The sequence below is a fragment of the Fusarium musae genome, chromosome 10, assembly GCF_019915245.1.
Source record: "Fusarium musae strain F31 chromosome 10, whole genome shotgun sequence".
Classification (NCBI taxonomy): Eukaryota; Fungi; Ascomycota; class Sordariomycetes; order Hypocreales; family Nectriaceae; genus Fusarium; species Fusarium musae.
In genome coordinates, this window is record NC_058396.1 from 2510156 (window position 1) to 2527150 (window position 16995).

Here is a 16995-nt window from a genome sequence, read left to right on the forward strand (position 1 = left end):
AGGCCCGTTCGATATATCCTGCCACATTCTCCCGCATGATTGTCCTTATTATCCTACTTAAGCTCATACCCCTGTACCATTGTTAATGTTCAACTCGCCATTAGTATCCTTTGCGAGTGACAGCCACAAATATGGACAAGTCAGAAAAGTCATGCAGTCTCGCGGCTGATCCGCCCGTAGACGTATCTGAAGCAGAGTCCCAGGCCCTAGACCGTTCAACCATATGGCTCGACCGACTACGAAGATGGGGATTAGAAACGCGAGGAATGCAACCAGTGCCCATTGAAGAACGAACTGATACTCGCTACATTAACATATTCTTCATGTGGTTCACCATGAACGTCAACATCCTGCCGTAAGTCTGAGAAATGCACATGATAATGTACAGAGACTAATCACAGTGTTTATTACAGTATCGTGACCGGCATGCTTGGAACTCTGGGCTTCGGTCTCTCGTTAAAAGACTGCTCTCTTCTCATCTTGTTCTTCAGTTTGCTATGCTGTGCTTTCCCGGCGTACTGTAGCACATTCGGCGCTCGAACTGGTTTGCGACAGATGCTTATTTCGCGCTTCACATTTGGGTAAGTAAAGAGTCCAACGACGTTCGCCTATCGGTCATGGTTCAATTGCTAACAACTTCTGCTATAGATACTATCTGATAGTCATCATGGTTATCCTCAATCTATGTACAAATGCCGGCTTTGGCATAATTTGTTCTGTCACAGGCGGCTCGACTCTTGCTGCCGTTTCAAGTGGCTCTATCAACAGCACTGTAGGAATTGTCATCATCTCCATTATTGCGATGGTGGTATCCTTCATTGGATACAAGTTCCTCCATCAGTATGAGCGCTATTCGTGGATCTTCAATCTGATAGCCATTATCATCGCTACTGGTGTCGGTGGAAAACACTTGAGCAACCAGGTTGAACAGCCAGCGGCATCGGCATCTACAATTGTCAGTTACGGCGGTGTCATTGCAGGTTTCATTATTCCATTTTCGGTAAGCTCACCTCAAACAAAGTTCCCCACGCCTTTCTGATAATGATCATGGCTGAATGTTTATGACAGGCGTTGGCTGCTGATTTCTCCGTTTACTGCCATCCTAAAGTCTCTACGTGGCGCATTTTTGCCTACACCTATGCCGGAATATTCTTCCCTGTCGTGTCTCTTATGATTTTAGGAGCTGCCATTGGCGGAGCAACACCCAACGTTTTGTCCTGGAAAGACGGCTACGATCGATTCACCGTAGGCGGTGTCATGCAGGCGATGCTTCTCCCCGCTGGAGGCTTTGGCCGATTCGTCGCCGTACTATTGTCTCTGTCCGTTATTGGAAATCTCGCAGCGTCGATATACTGTATCTCACTCAACTTCCAACTGTTGGCCCCATTCATGTTGAAGATACCACGCAGCTTTTTCACCATTGTCTACACCGTTGTGGGCATTCCGGTATCTATACAAGCCGCCAAGTCCTTCTTCGACAGTCTAGAGAACCTGATGTATCTCATTTCATATTGGGCTGCAGGCTATGTGGCTGTTATTGGTACCGAGCATTTCGTCTTTCGAGGGGCTGATTTCTCAAGATACGACCCAGATCATTGGGACCAGCCTACTAAGTTACCGACAGGGCTTGCGGCGATTGGTGCTATGGGTATTGCGTTTGGCCTGACAGTCCCTTGTATGTCGCAAGAATGGTATACTGGTCCTATTGCTAAAACAACTGGGGACATTGGGTTTGAGGTTGAGCTGGTTCTTGCAGCCCTTCTCTATGTTCCGCTACGGTGGGTTGAACTCAAGTTCCGTCCTATTTAAAGTAAAATCCATTATAAAACAGTTATATATTTATTTCTTAAACGAATCTACATCCTCTCAGTTCCTTGCCCACCCATGCCGAGACGGCAGAGGGTAAAATTACCTGACTATTCTGTTTGCCTCTTCCAGGGTCTCCCTGTCTTCCTGCATTAAGGGAAGCTGTCAATCCTCTTGATTGGACCTTCCGTGCTGATTCTTCCACCCAATGTGGTCATCTTCGAGACGAAGAACAATCGACGGGATTTTCTTCAACTGCATCCTGTACCGGCAGTACGTGCTTGCATCATTCATGTCAAGATTGTTTCCTGGTTTATGTATCTGGAGATTTAAGCTTACTTAGGATACGTAGGAGGGCTAATTCATCTTATGGCATATTCTTCTGGCCTTTTCGCTTTCCTGGCATCGGTGTGTAGGTCGGCCGGACAGCTATTAGTATTTGGATGATGAGTTGATGTGCAAGCTTTCCTTTCACCTGCTTGTGGCACAGAACTTTGAACTTTCTGCCCTCACCCGACAATGTTGCAGTAGCCATGAGGCCGAGGCATCGAACGCACGGAGTTTCCATCAGAGGACCCAACTCAGAACTGCGAGCGCTTTCGTAGCGAAGCGATTTGCTCCTTTAAAGCCGCAATTACAGCGAGAAGTTGCTCAACTATATGTAGTTGCTGTTGTCGATGCGGACCAGAAAGGTTGATAGTTTCGAGAAGATCCTGCCCTTGATCTTCTAGGAGATGGAACGCATCACCCATGTCCATGTCTATGCCATCATCTAACTCCAGCACGTCTAATGACTGCGTATTGACAACATTCTGGGGGCTTTCGAGAACCTCGACTCGATTTACGGCCTGACTATGCTCTGGTGGTGTAACAGATCGTGTCGCTGACAGCGAAGAATTCAATCCAATATCCACAGAGGAGTTTTACTCACCGTCAGCATCGGTATGCCCTTCTAGCGGGTTCGTATGTAGTCGCGTCTGATCCTGAAATGAATGAATTAGGAATGATTTGTGCAGCAGTCTCGTTAGGTGGGCTTACTCTGGTACCGTGGCTACCCCTATTCGGACCTGTAAACATATTCTCTTGCTCCATGCCCTCCAAAAACTTGGTTCCACGCATGCGCTTGATTGGCATTTTGGCTGGCATCGGTGATTGGTAGTAGTCAGGGTGTAGACAGATAAAGCATAGTAACAGATGATAACGTGGGAAGCAAGGGGTAGAAGATGATGAGGGAAATGAGTAAATAAATATAAAAAACCAGGTTGTACACCACTCACCGCTGTTGAGGATAAAGCCATTGGTCTCAGGTGCCTGCATAATTAATTCATTTTAAAGCCTGCGAAGGCTCGCACTGATTCCTGCGCTCGTTGTGAATTCTGATGGCTTTAGACACTGCTATGATGATATTGTGCATGCGGTTGAAACAAAACATGTCGCGTGGGCCTGTGTTAAGTAACCGTGCATAATATTACAGTCGAAGCAAAGTTCAATTAGAGTGAGTAGGTAATAAGAGCATTTGGTCGTTAGTAATGAATAAAATGTAATCTAGTACATTGCGTCTTATTACCAGTTTTTAGTGTAGGATTGATTGGTGAATGTTGGCAGCGTAAGGCAAAAAGCTGGCATTTATTCGAGCCCATTCGCAGCAAGCGCTGCGCTCATAGTAATAAGATAAGTAAAGTAAGTGCTGTCTGTCTGATCAATTTAATAAAAAGTGTAAGAATATAAATCGGAAATAGTTTATATTAAATCGTATTCTAGCCCAAGGATTCAGGGCCCGTCTCTGGAAAGTGTTGCGTACACAGCTATCCAGAGATATTCAGGATCCCCAGAGTCTCTTGAGTCCCCCACACCTGCTACAGGCACCTCCCTGCAGACTACGATGGCTGGTGCTCCACACAGCATACCTACTGCAGCTGAAGTAGGATCGGATTCTTCTACTGTCCCCATGCCGGTGAGCTCAACAACTACCAACATTGTAGCCGTGGGGAACGCGGCAGAAAGCAAGGTCTCCAGATCCACACTCCTCAAAGTAGTAGCTTTTGCTATTATTTTTTCATTACCTCTCTATGCCTAATTGTATATCTTTAAGCCCTGTAGATAGCAGTATGTTTAGTCTTTCTTGTAGTATTTAGTCTATATGCTTCTTGTATATTAAACTTATCTCGTTTATGAGGTTATTCTTATAACTACAGTAGTCTAATTAAATCGAAAAAGATTGGTTAGGACATATAGTTAATGAGCCTTTATTAATTCTATTAATGCTTTTACATCAAAATAAGTATAGATATCTTAGTATAGGTATTTAAGAGACTTGAAGGAAATGTCTCGGCTGTTAATGTATTAACCGACCCGTTCCAAGTCTGGTTCAGCTAAGCAGGGATCTCAGTCAGAACTAGCTACCGGTGTGCAATCAATAAAATATATTAAACAGTTAGCTAATTTCATCTCAGGTGTCATTGATTTACTGCACCCGGTTAGGGCTTGACTCAGCTTGGTATGGTTTTGAGTCAAAACTAATTACCTGCCTTATATGGCAATCATCAGTGCATATCAAATAATCACTTACCTTATTCAGCAGTAATCAATGTTCATCACTTAAGATTGGCAAATATAAAGCTGATGTTGCTTAGCAAACCGTAACCAGAGACATAAGGAACAAAAGGCTCCAGGGATTTTGCAACCCCGTTAAATAATGAATTTTAACATCTCACCACAACGGGCACAGTGTTGTCTTGTCTTCTAACTGACTTTTTGACTCTGCTTATCTGACTCTCCATTCAACTCAGCCTCTGTCAACCTCGTGGTCCCTAACCAAGTTCCCTCGCAAATGCCCTGCACTACGACATTGGATCATCCAAAACAGACTGCGCACACATAAATGTGTAACACGTCATATTGGTGTCATGAGCCAGCCACCGTAGCTTCTGGTGCTAACTGCCGACGCTAACATATCCGCAAACTAAACTCTAATACTCAGCCATCCCGTCCTATTCGTGTGGCCCAAGCTCCTTGAGTCTCAATATCCCGTCCCCACCTCCCAGCGGCTGAGCAGTAACGGCCTCCGTAATTGATGGTTGGCCCGCTCCGCATGTCTGTCTGCTATGCCCTAAGTAGAAGATCTTCATTACTTTGCCCTATAGGGCTAATTGAATTGTCTAGTCGCTCCCCTCTACCCGCTCAGTCTTGGCCTTGACACTGACAGCTGTCAGGACAATGGTGTATAGACATACGCACTCCAATAAAGAAATTTCGGCGTTGATCACTATCTCTACTGCTTTCGGCCCCACTAAGATTGAGCTAATCCCAACATGAAATGTTTTCTTACCAATCAGGTCTCCCTTGGCGAATGACGAATTGTCTGACAACTAATTCTACAAATGGATTTACCTAAGTGAGAGCATTGACTAGATTTCAATCGTAGTTTCAGGGATACCTGGTGAATTCAGGATGAGACTTTTGACCCAAGACTTAGGCTTTATCATAATAATCATCTTATGCTGAGGTATCCACTAGTTTCGTTTAGTATAGGAGAGGTTGATGTCGTATTGAGACTTAGCGTGGGGAAGACTTCAATCCAGGGTATGTAACGATCAAGGAGCAAGTTCCCGCCGCTTCAGAAATACAAGTATGTGTATCCACTCGTAGTATACATATTGTAGGGAGCGTAGACTAGTCTGAGTTCGATCTCCTGAGCAGCAATTACGATTGCAAGGGGTGAAGCATTCCATACGAATCTGTTACTAAGCTACTGATGCAACGTTGGCGGAGATGTACCGGTGCTTGCCACGTCTGATGGCTCCGCTTCCGCATCCTCACTCTTGATTCATCTGATCAGGGGAACGTTTTCGAACTAGTCATAGGTTTGATGCCGACACTTCCGGTACTGCTGAGGAAAGCGATCAAAGCGATGGAAAAGGGACCATTATTATTATTAAGAGTAAAAAACAGGAGCGAAAAAGAATTTCCAATGAAGTTGCCGAGCATCCGGGCCGCCATTGGATGTGTACACAGTTCGAGCCATGTTATTATCCCTTGACTCTTTGCGCCCTATGACTTGTGTTTTAAGCATGCGTTCTTCGGCTTTGCCCGTCAATGGTTGTCTCATGGGCTAACAGTTCGAGGACATATCTCTCCATCAGTGATTGTGACCGGACCAGATCGAAAGCCATATGCAACCTCCAAACAGTCAACAATACTCTGGCCCTGAGTCTGATTAGTGATATTATCCATATCCAGGCATGGGGAGGCAATCCCATGGACAAAGGGCCCAAGTGCATAACGACACTGGTTAGCACCATCTACGACGGCGGAACCACTTTTGCCTCGAAGATCGCTGCAGGCTTGTGGCAGCGAGGTAATGCAGCAATCCTCAAGCTCGTAGAGAAGGCAATCTGCAATATACTGTCCTCGGGATTGATTTGTAAACTCTCCTGCCCAGCAGTCCTTCATGTCGTCGGTAATGTAACTTCCTAAAGCTTTCTCGCACTCTGGAATGATAGGCTTGAGAGCAACCCCATTGGTAGTTTCTAAAGCCTGACATCGATCAGGGAGCTCGTTTAAGCAACACTCTGGAACTGGCGTGGCTGTGATAATGCACTGGCTATTGGAGACAGTAGAGCTGTCTTTGGTTGGTGAAGTGCTCCTTGACTGGGTTTGCGCCGTTTCTGCAGCAGAGCTTGAACCGTCCTTGGTCGTCACTGTGGAGCTTGCTAATGGACTGCTAGTTCCTGAGGAGCCCCCTGGGCCCGTAGAGCTGGCGGGAGGGCTACTAGTTTCCGAAGACCATCCTTGGTTTATAGACCCCTCTTGACCTGTAGAACTTGTAGGAGAGTTACTACTTCCAGAGGGAATTTGAATTATAGAACTGATAGGGGGACCTTGGCTTATAAAGCTAGCAGGAGGGGTGCTAGAACTAGAGGAGTCTAGGACTACAGAGCTTATAAGGGGACCTTAGCTTATAGAGCTGGCAGGAAGGGTGCTAGAACTTAAGGACTCTTAGGCTATAGAGCTTATAAAGGAACCTTAGCTTATAAAGCTAGTAAAAGGGGTGCTAGAACTTAAGGACTCTTAGGCTATAGAGCTTATAAAGGAACCTTAGCTTATAAAGCTAGCAGGAAAGGTACTAGAACCTGAGGACTCTTAGGCTATAGAGCTTGTAAGGGGACCTTAGCCTGTAGAACTGGCAGGAGGGGTGCTAGAACCTGAGGACTCTTAGGCTGTAGAGCTTATAAAGGAACCTTAGCTTATAGAGCTGGTAGGAGGGGTGCTAGAACTGGAAGAGTCTTAGACTATAGAGCTTATAGAGGAACCTTAGCTTATAAAGCTAGTAAAAGGGGTACTAGAACTAGAGGAGTCTTAAGCTATAAAGCTTATAAAGGAACTTTAGTTTATAAAGCTAGTAGGAAAGGTACTAGAACTAGAGAAATTTTAAACTATAGAGCTTATAGAGGAACCTTAGCTTATAGAGCTAGTAGGAGAGGTACTAGAACTAGAGAAATCTTAGGCTATAGAGCTTATAGAGGAACCTTAGCCTGTGGAACTGGCGGGAGGGGTGCTAGTTCCTGAAGGCCCTCCCTGGCTTATAGGCCCTTGTCCTGCAGAGCTATCAGATTTACTGAGAGAACTACCTGCTGTCAATGAAGTCTCAGCAGTTGGAGCCGTTCCAGTCTGAACCAGGCTGTTGCCTGTATTCGAGAAACTTCTTGGAGGAGATGGTTCACCCGTGCTTAGGCTTTCGGCCCAGACGCTCGATTCGGTGCCAATGATGTTGTTGGATGGTTGGCTGATATTGGGCTTTCCATCTCGGGAACTTTTCCAGTGTTAGCCAACTCAAGTCAGGTGCGCTCCGATTGTAACCAGACTTACACAGTAGCAGTTGAAGTGACGGTTATAACTACTTCATACATTGTTTCCACAATAGTCGGCACAAAGTCGACAGGGAATATTGTATTACCTAGTGTGAGAATGGTCTTCTCACACAGCTCAGTACTGAGGAGCACTGGGGTCTTCCTTATGAACACAATTGGCTGTAAAACAACCGGAACAGGGCAGACCTCCATCTCAAGGGCTAGCATGTGGCTAGCTACCATTGACAGAGCAGAAAGGAGCAGTAACAGTTTGTTCATAGTAAATGATGGAATGACAGTTGATAGGTAAATCAGTTATTGTGGTAGTCATAAACGCTCACATATTCAGGGGCATTATGAATATATATATATACAGGGTATAGGAGTGACTGCCAGAGCATAATAATTGATGAACTTATGGAATGAATGCAAGAAGTCATAAGATTACACTGCAGGCTATCAATATAGGTAATTGGAACCCGGCATAGTCACTGAGTGAGTTGGTTTTATCCTCGGGAATGCTTAAGCATCCTTGCAAAGCTGAAGCTTATATTTACCGACCACAAGAGAAGCAGTAGTCTTCTGTGCGGCGCGTTCATGTAGCTAACATCGACAGTAGCTACTATCGAAACATGAACTTAAATTTGTGTAAGAACGGCCGAGTAACTGTTGCCCTTCAGTTGCGAGGACAGTTGAATGAGAACTCTATTTCTTATGCCGGAACTGGAATTCATCATGTTTCTCCTAGTGTCTATAGCAATCCCTTAATTAGCTAAAAGCATAACAAGGTGCAGGGTTTCAAATAGCAGTTCCCTAAAACAGCCTTTCCTGAGGCAGATCCATACCATACAAGGCACAGACCGTGTCGAGGATAGTATCACTAGACAAGCGATATATTGGAAAGCCATTAAGGCAAAGCTGAGATATACTTTACTGGGCTGAAAGGCTATTTGAATTGGAATGCTGAGTATGAATTGACTGTGTCGAAAGTAAATAACTCTCTTTTAAAAAATAACTCTTTAAGTCAACAGGAATATTGCCCTTAGCCTATAGAATGAATATAGAAGAGAATGATTCTGGCCTGTTAAAGTAATTTCTTCAAAGCAATCCAACTTCCCATTCTTATCACTTCACAGCTTAATACTTTAACATCCTCCTCTTTCACTCAGAAGACTTCCACTGCTTCTACTCACTCATTTATATTGCCTAAAGAGATACTACCACCATCAAAATGAAGGCTTCTATAGTTATCTTTACTGTCTTTGCTGCCATGGTTGCGGCCACCCCCGTGCCGCAGCCGGAACCGCAGTGCGCTGGTTGCGAACCTTCAGGCAAGGGGTCGTCTGGAGCTGGTGCCAATGCCAGCAGCAACAACACCAACACCAACAACAACGAAAACAACATCAGTGTTGGCGTTACCAACCCTGGGGGCAGCGGCGGTAGCAGCGGCGGTGGCAACAGCGGTGGCAACGGCGATACTGAGCCCAAGGGCTCCTGCAAGGCCTGCATTGACTTCTGCACTGGACGTGGCGATCTCATTGATGGTGTCTGTAAGGCTATTGTTTGCGGTATTGATGTGAGTACTACACTAAGCCTTATGGTAAAGAGCATCTGCGACTAACATCTATTAGTGTATCGTCATTTGAAAACCTCGTATCGAAGCTGGCCAATCCGCTCAGCCCTTATACTAAGATGATTTAGTAGGGCAGTGGACTGTGGACCGTGGAACGTGGTCGGGGTCGGGGTGGGGGTGGGGTCTTTTTATTTAGAGGATGAAGGGGGCGGAAAATTGTTGTGTGTCAATCTTTATAGCAAGTACCGCACCGCAGTCAAGCAGTACAAGTACATCTAAGGGAGCGGGCCACTTCTATCACGCCTCTTTGAGCCGAGTACCGGTTTGAAGAAGTACAAAAATAAAAGCTTCTGTCACGCAACCCATCTTATAAATCTCGCTCGGCCTAATTGTTGCCCTTTAGAGAAGTGCTACTTAGATTTGAAATTGGCCACGAGCAGCCGCACATCACGCACCTTGCCTCATTGTTACCCGAGACCCTTTTTTCCATGCTTCCCACACGAGCCACACCCCCAAATATGAAAGCTAGGGGTTGACTTATCCACATCCACTTGACTGGCGTGCTGATCCAGATCCAGATTCACTCCTCTGCGCAGGGATTGTCTATGTACAGTAAGCATTTAATCTACACTGTTTTTCCCCACCGTACTCTAGCGGCACTAGCTGACGCGTGCCATCCATCAGGGTTACACCGTTACTAAGACAATTATCTAAGCTTCTAGCTGACACAGCCTTTAATAGATATGTGACATGACTCCTGCATGCAATGTCATACCTTATCACCTTATTTCGAGAAATGAGAGACTGAAAGCAACCAACCTCTTACCGTGGATGATAAGAGAGTCGGTTGATGAAACACTTATGTCTATGCAAGGGCTGAATAGATAAAACTTTACAGGTGATGTTAAGCTGGGCTAAGACTTGCGACATTCCTGATGTCATGTTACCTTATGCAACAAGGCACAAACGAAACAAACAAGGGCACGAACTTATATGCAACAATGACAAATATATATTTCCATGTAATCAACCATTATTCTTGTTCAGGCTGTCTTTGTTCTTTATCCATTCTTCCTCTGTAGTCAAAACTACTATCACTACCTACTGTCATCAACCATGTCCAATGCCGCGACTACTTTATCCTCTGGCCATGATAGCCTCCCGTTCGGTCCGCAGGCACATAAAGCTAAGGCAAAAGTCACTTCCATCAGCTCTGTCACCATTTTACCCGACAGTGATACCTTTGGACGGGGTGTAACTGACTGCCCCGACCGATATATGGATCCCCGCATTACAGACAAACCACAACTTGGTGCCAAGACAGAATGGTACTACATACAGACACATCTTCATGGTGCTATGTCTGCCAAAGAGTCTGAGGATCCTAGCCACACTGTTATTGTTTGTATTTTCCGTCAAGCAGCCGACGTTGAGTTAGATTCGAAGACAAGAGAGCATAACTGGGCTGTCATTTATGCGACCCTAGACTGGAAGACAAGAAAGTATAGCACTTATTCCAAGGTACCCTCCAACCTACCCAAACATCTTTTGAAGTCGCTGCAAGGCAAACATACTGGCCTCAGCAAAACGATCAAAAGTATGCTTCAAGCTGGGCCTAATTGCAAAGATGTGCCCTTGTTTATCCCCGACGATCTGCTATCAAGTCCTGTGCAGGTTCATCAACATGACGAGGGAGCTGGACCAGCATTGCATCTTGAATGGGACAACGGTGCGATTCTGTTTGGCGAAAACGGCTCGTACCACCTCAAGGTCCCTGAGATCAAGCTTGAGATTCAGGTTCACGCAACAAAGCCCGTTATGCTTCATGGCCACGACGGAGAGACACTCAATGACAAGACCGTATGTACCTTCCTCTAATAGTCTCGGAACATATCAGACTGACTTATTCGTAGGGAGCAATGTTCTATTACAGCTGGCCCCGGACACTAGCTGCTGGGGTGTACAAGGGGGAACCGGTGACCGGTACAGCCTGGGTAGACCACGAATATTCTTTAGCAGGAGAGGAAACTAAGGAGCAACCGGCAGCCTTGGGATACGGCTGGAACTGGATCTCCCTGGTCTCGGCGGTCAAAGATATGGAAGTGTGCATTACTCAGGTTCGTCTATCTATCCTAATTACCTTACTCTTTTAATCAAATCATTCACAGGTACTTGATGGAAATGAAGTTCTTGAGCAATATGTCCTGTACTACGACGAATTTGGTCAGCGCCACCAGCTGACTGAGTTTACACTTACACCGAGCGAGCCTTGGGTATCAGGGCATACTTTACAAAGCTTTGACACCTGCTGGAAACTTGAGATACCCAACCTTAATGTTAACCTGGAGATTGCGTCAGTCACACAGAACCAAGAGTTCCAGACTTGGTTGCGCATGCCCTCTTTCTACGAGGGAGCCGTCCGATTTTCTGGTACGTGGCAGGGCACATCAATTCAGGGATTTGGGGCTATGGAGCTCGTGAAAGGGACAGATATGTCCAAGTCCATGGAGCAGACATTGGAAAATGCGACCTCAGTTGTTCGACAGGAACTGGAAGCCTGGATCCCCGCTTCGATTCGTCCAGGTCACTTCGAACATATCACCCGAGTGCATTTTGACCCTTACGAAGAAGAGAAGATTCAGCAAAACATCGTTAATGGATTCTATATGCTCAATGACAGAGGCGGCAAGAACTGGTAAGTTTCCTCCACTGCTGGACTCTCTCCGAGAGAGCTGAAGAGGTGGCTGACATGACGCGTGCGCAGGCGGCCTATGCTTTTTGGCGCTGCGGTTGGAATGGTAGGTGGTAACGCGAACAACTGGAGATCCTTTCTGGTTTTGCCGGAGCTGATCCATACGGCTTCGTTGATCATTGACGATATCGAGGATGATAGCGAAACGCGTCGCGGGGGACCTTGTGTGCACAAGGTCATAGGGGTCCCAACTGCTATTAATGCCGGATGCGCTATGTATTTCTGGGGAGAGACCATTATTCGAGACAATGAGGCTCTGTCTGACTCACAGCGTCGGGAAATCTACGCGATGTATTTTGAGATGATGCGAGTCGGCCACGCTGGCCAAGGACTTGACATCGCGGGAATGAATATGGAAAGGCTCCCGAGTATCCAGGATGCTGAGAGAATACTGGCTCGGGTTATCAATCTGCATCGATGCAAGAGTGGTATTCCCGCCTCCTTTTGCGGTTTTGTCGGGGCAATTGTCGGAGGGGGAACTCCCAAGCAAATTGAAGCACTTGGGGCTTACGTTCAAAACTTAGGTACGATCTTACTTGCCGTTATTCATATCAGAAAGGAAACTTTATTAACAGTTGCTTAGGTATTGCTTTTCAAATTCGAGATGACGTCTTGGATGTTCTTGGCAAAGTCAAAGGTAAAAGCGCAGCAGACGATCTCTACAACCACAAGATTACCTATCCAGTGGCTAAGATGTTTACGTTGGATCACCCCGACCGCGAAAAGTGGTTTGGCTACTGGCAAGACCATAATGTACCGGCTCTTGTCGATGCTCTCAAGTCATCTGGGACCCTGGATAAGTGTAATCAGGATATCGAATGCTGGGTGCGAAAAGGATGGGATCTCATTGATGCCCTCACCCCCAATTCATTCAGCAAGGCTTTGATAAGTCTGTTTGCCGAGTTTCTTATCTCTCACCACTATTAGTTGAGCTTTACGACTACTAAGCCCTTGAGATATCTAGAGCGCATAGCACCTACTCTATCGAGGTGTTATAAGTTGTCTACGAGAGGTACGGGATTATATGTGGCATGGGATACGAGATCAGGTTGTCTTTAGACTCATTTACGTGGAAGTATAGAGTAATGAAGGAGATGCGGATTAGAGAGATGAGAGAATAAATGAGTTTGGATCCTTGCAGTTTATGAGATAGGGTATTGATTGATGTTTCATTCGTGTATGTGAGCGCGAAGTGAACTATATGCAACATGTCTATGTTACAAATACTAGGATCCCAGCGATGTAGTCCCGAATAAATGGCTGAGTAATCGCTGCCATTGCCGCACGTGAATCTTGTACCAGTAGAACTGGTTATTGAACTGAGTTGATGTACATTCATTTGGTGTTAGGGACAGTAGGTCAGCGGCAATTGGTGCGTACGCAGTGGCTACGGTGGGTTAGTGGTGCGAAATAGCACTTCTTGCATTGTTAACACCATTGCCCGGAAACGGAATCCAATGACTGTTAACTTGTCAATATTTAGAGGGTTTGTGCACCGAAATGCAAAGCATGTTCATCGGTACAGGGGCCGGTTCAGAAGCAGAAGAATGAAGCACCGGAGCGTACTGACTTGATCAGAGGTAGATGCGTAGAGGGACGCTCGCAGCCATAGAGGTCCACAGCACAAGGTAACCGCTTACCGCGACAAAGTAGGCCCGGGAAGGGTTATTTGCGGGCTACAACTGCATATTCGCATTGTCGGCGGCATAAAGAATGTTGAGTAGATCTAATAAGAGGATGCCACCCAGATCGCGGGCAATCAGTTGATCGCAAATGCGTTGGGGATGATAGGCGCGTATCGTCGGTAGATGGTGCAAATGTACACCAAGCTTCTCTCAGCCATTGAAAGGAGTCTGTCCGATGTCTACTCGGCCGTTGTTGATTTTAAAGCCATCAGGTTTCAATCTAGAGGTGCGCGGCTTCGTGGGGTCGATACGACGAGAAATCGCGGGCGAAGCACAAAGAGTTAGGCCTGACCGGCTCTTCCCTCTCATTCAGGGCATGACCAGGTTCCATAGCAGAACTTGTGACAGGTAACCGTGTATCATGAATGAATCATGGACCGCGAGTGCGCCATCTCGGTTTCGCTGTCCGATCGTGGTGCTAACTGTTGTAGACTGTGATATGATTGAGGGGTCAAAACAAGCTTCGGACCCAACACAAAGGCGAAGAGCTGCCAAAGGCACTACCACCAGTAGTGTTAGACCACAGTAAGGGTGAGTATAAATTATAGCCTCGAGTAGATGTATTTGCTCAAGGGATCTTGCAGCAATCATGGCATCGAAAAGTGGTTACAAGGCGCAATAGATTGAACTTTCAATGAGCGCATTATCTACAGGAATCAGTATCATGACACTTCGTCTTGAGAGAGTTGATTCTAATATTTATGTGTTCTTTATATAAATGAAATTTTAAATATATCCTACTGCCTATTGACTTGGATCCCTGGTGTGTGGTAGTCCGAAACCTTAATGCTTACGCGCGCGGTTATGACATCAAGGTACAGGCAGGCGCATAAGGCTGGCATTCGGGGCGGGGAGTCGCAAATTTCGTATTCCTTAGTCCCTTGTCACCTTTCCAACAACTCAAGGTCATCCAAGTACTCTCTCTGACCTCGATAAATGGTTCAGACTTGACTGGAATTATTGGCTTCGCTTACTCCGCATGTGAAGCTGCATCATGGTTACTTCCCGAGCTTGTCTACCCTGCAGAACCGGCAAGACTAAGGTGAGATCCATTGGCCTTACAGTAAATCATCCCAGCTGACGATCATTATAGTGTGACCTCAAAAGACCAACATGTAGCCTTTGCTCGAGGCGCAAGATCGTTTGCGGCGGATATGCGTCGGATGCTGACTATATGTTTCGGGATCAAAATGCAACGGCCAAAGTTAATTCTGAGCGAGCTCGTCGTCGTTCAAAACATACATCGAATCCACCTCTTCTCTACGGTACAGATACCGACCATGATTTACGCGCATTGAGCATTGACACTCTACAGAGCTGTGAGTCCCTTTCCTTCTCTCGCTAAGCTATGGGATCTAGCTAACCAGAAAGCTTGGTTGAGTATCCCCAGCCCTGTTCTATTCAGGCTCGAGGACAGGATACTGGATGTATTCTACGCGGAGTGGGTTTCGAGACCTATTACTGAGTTCAAGCAACCTGGGTACCTGGACTTGCTACCCGAGATGAAAGTAAAGGCTGCTCCAGCCTCTGCGTTGAACCTTGCCGTTGAGGCTTTTGCGTTAGCCAATGCTGGAAATCTCATGAGCTGTGATGGAAACCTGAAGCAAATGGCATTCTCTCGATACGGGGCTGCGCTGGAGTCTGTTAGAAAGGCGATTGTGCACCATAGCCTTGCCGCTGATGATGCAACATTGATGGCGATTATGACCATTGATATGTTTGAGGTAAATACACTAAGAAGGGAGTGTAGCAGGGTATGGTAAGGCTAATGTCGAACTCCAGGTTGTTTTCATGGTCAGAGAAGAACCCCTCAGGCTTCACAACAATGCGATCGAGTATTTGCTTTCAGTCAGAGGAATTGAGCAGATTCAATCCAATGTCGGCCTTGCGCTCTATCGAATGGCTAACCATCGTTTGCAAGTAAGACAACTTGGCCTTGGACTCGGACCTCTACCAGTGCAGCTGGCCTGTATCGACATGTTAGATCTGTCCACGCCAAGATATAGTCTCAACAAGATGCAACTTGGAGCTCAGCAAACTCTGGCCATGACTAGAAATGTCAGTTCCTTTCATTGGGAAGACTTGTCACTTTTGATCATCAAGATCCAGGTGCAGTTGGAAGAGTATGAGCAATGGAAGGCTTCCCTTCCTCAACTGTGGGTGCCGAAGCGTATCCGACTTGCCGAACATAGGGATGTGCTACAGGCGTTGATAGCAGGATCTCTCCCACTTACAGATCACGTCTTCGTTTACAAGGAGTCGTTCATTGCGCACCAGATGTCATTCTTCTACCATGGAGAACTAGCCTTGAGGTCGGCATTGATCGACGCTCTCTTCGCGATGAAAAACATGTTTTTGGACCAACCCGATTTCGAACAGGAGATTGAAGTACAAAAAACGGCCATATCGCGTGTAGCAGATATCCTTGTTGAATCGAGCACCCCTCTATTGGCATCGATTCACTTTGATGATTGCGGCTCATTCCGTCTAACCCAGGAACGGATTACTCTCTGCTATGCTCGTGGGATATGCTGGGCTCTTCAGCAGGAGAAGCGAGTATCGGCTGAACACAAAAGCTTCACGTACCGACTAGAGAATTGGATTCGACAGAAAATTGGTATAGCACATCAATAATTTAATTGAATTGTCTTCCTAAGCTGGGACGGTATCTAAGCTTCGTGGCCCGCTGGACGGCCTCGCTTTCAGACTCTTCTCACTCTCGCCACTTCTGATCCTCTTGATCAAATCCATCATATCAAAATCAACACCAAGCGGATTCGTCAGATAATCCTCCGATTTCATATACTCTGTCGCCTCTTCCAACGTATCAAAGTTCTCAACCTGCAGCTCAAGAGTATTCCCATCAGGATCATGATAATACAAACTGGTAGTTGGGCCATGGTTTATGCACCAAAACGGCTCAATACCATTTTCCTTGCGCTGAAGATAGGATATGGCGAGGTCGGAGAGGGATGAATAGGAGAAGGCGATGTGCTCAAGACCGCATGTCTTTGGGTCTTTGTTGGCGATGTCCATGTTGACTATGCCAATGCGGTGATGTTCGTCATCATAGGTGAGGAGATGCATGAATTCATTTTCGAAGTTGATTCGAGCTTGGAGAAATATCTGATAGTAGGATGAGAGACGCAGGAAATTGTTGGTACGGAGTACAACGTGTGCCAATTTGACGGGCTTCAGGACAGTCTTGCCTGGGTTATCGAAGTCGACGGAACTAGTCATTCTGATGAATTCTTTGCTCAATGACTTAACGAGATTTAAAGTGATAGTATTCACTTGACTTCTGTCGCTACTTTGTATCTATATCTGCAG

The 16995-nt window shown here is 46.1% G+C and overlaps 5 protein-coding genes across 5 annotated transcripts; 4 read left to right on the top strand and 1 right to left on the bottom strand.

Annotated features, from left to right (window-relative positions):
* Positions 1-131: 131 nt before the first annotated feature.
* Positions 132-1809, top strand: J7337_013035 (uncharacterized protein; the record flags this gene model as incomplete). The annotated part of the gene is made up of 4 exons (XM_044830531.1): positions 132-355; positions 414-581; positions 649-1000; positions 1069-1809. The coding sequence occupies 4 exons, from the start codon at positions 132-134 to the stop codon at positions 1807-1809; spliced, it is 1485 nt and encodes a 494-aa protein (XP_044675447.1).
* Positions 1810-2387: 578 nt separating this feature from the next.
* Positions 2388-2952, bottom strand: J7337_013036 (uncharacterized protein; the record flags this gene model as incomplete). Its single annotated transcript, XM_044830532.1, has 3 exons — positions 2388-2689; positions 2738-2789; positions 2845-2952. 3 exons carry the CDS (start codon positions 2950-2952, stop codon positions 2388-2390), a joined length of 462 nt encoding a protein of 153 aa, XP_044675448.1.
* A 5934-nt stretch (positions 2953-8886) lies between these two features.
* On the top strand, positions 8887-9301 carry J7337_013037 (uncharacterized protein; the record flags this gene model as incomplete). Its single annotated transcript, XM_044830533.1, has 2 exons — positions 8887-9231; positions 9287-9301. The coding sequence occupies 2 exons, from the start codon at positions 8887-8889 to the stop codon at positions 9299-9301; spliced, it is 360 nt and encodes a 119-aa protein (XP_044675449.1).
* A 1043-nt stretch (positions 9302-10344) lies between these two features.
* On the top strand, positions 10345-12907 carry J7337_013038 (uncharacterized protein; the record flags this gene model as incomplete). The annotated part of the gene is made up of 5 exons (XM_044830534.1): positions 10345-11088; positions 11142-11345; positions 11397-11923; positions 11993-12504; positions 12564-12907. 5 exons carry the CDS (start codon positions 10345-10347, stop codon positions 12905-12907), a joined length of 2331 nt encoding a protein of 776 aa, XP_044675450.1.
* A 2260-nt stretch (positions 12908-15167) lies between these two features.
* Positions 15168-16299, top strand: J7337_013039 (uncharacterized protein; the record flags this gene model as incomplete). The annotated part of the gene is made up of 2 exons (XM_044830535.1): positions 15168-15389; positions 15448-16299. 2 exons carry the CDS (start codon positions 15168-15170, stop codon positions 16297-16299), a joined length of 1074 nt encoding a protein of 357 aa, XP_044675451.1.
* Positions 16300-16995: the final 696 nt, after the last annotated feature.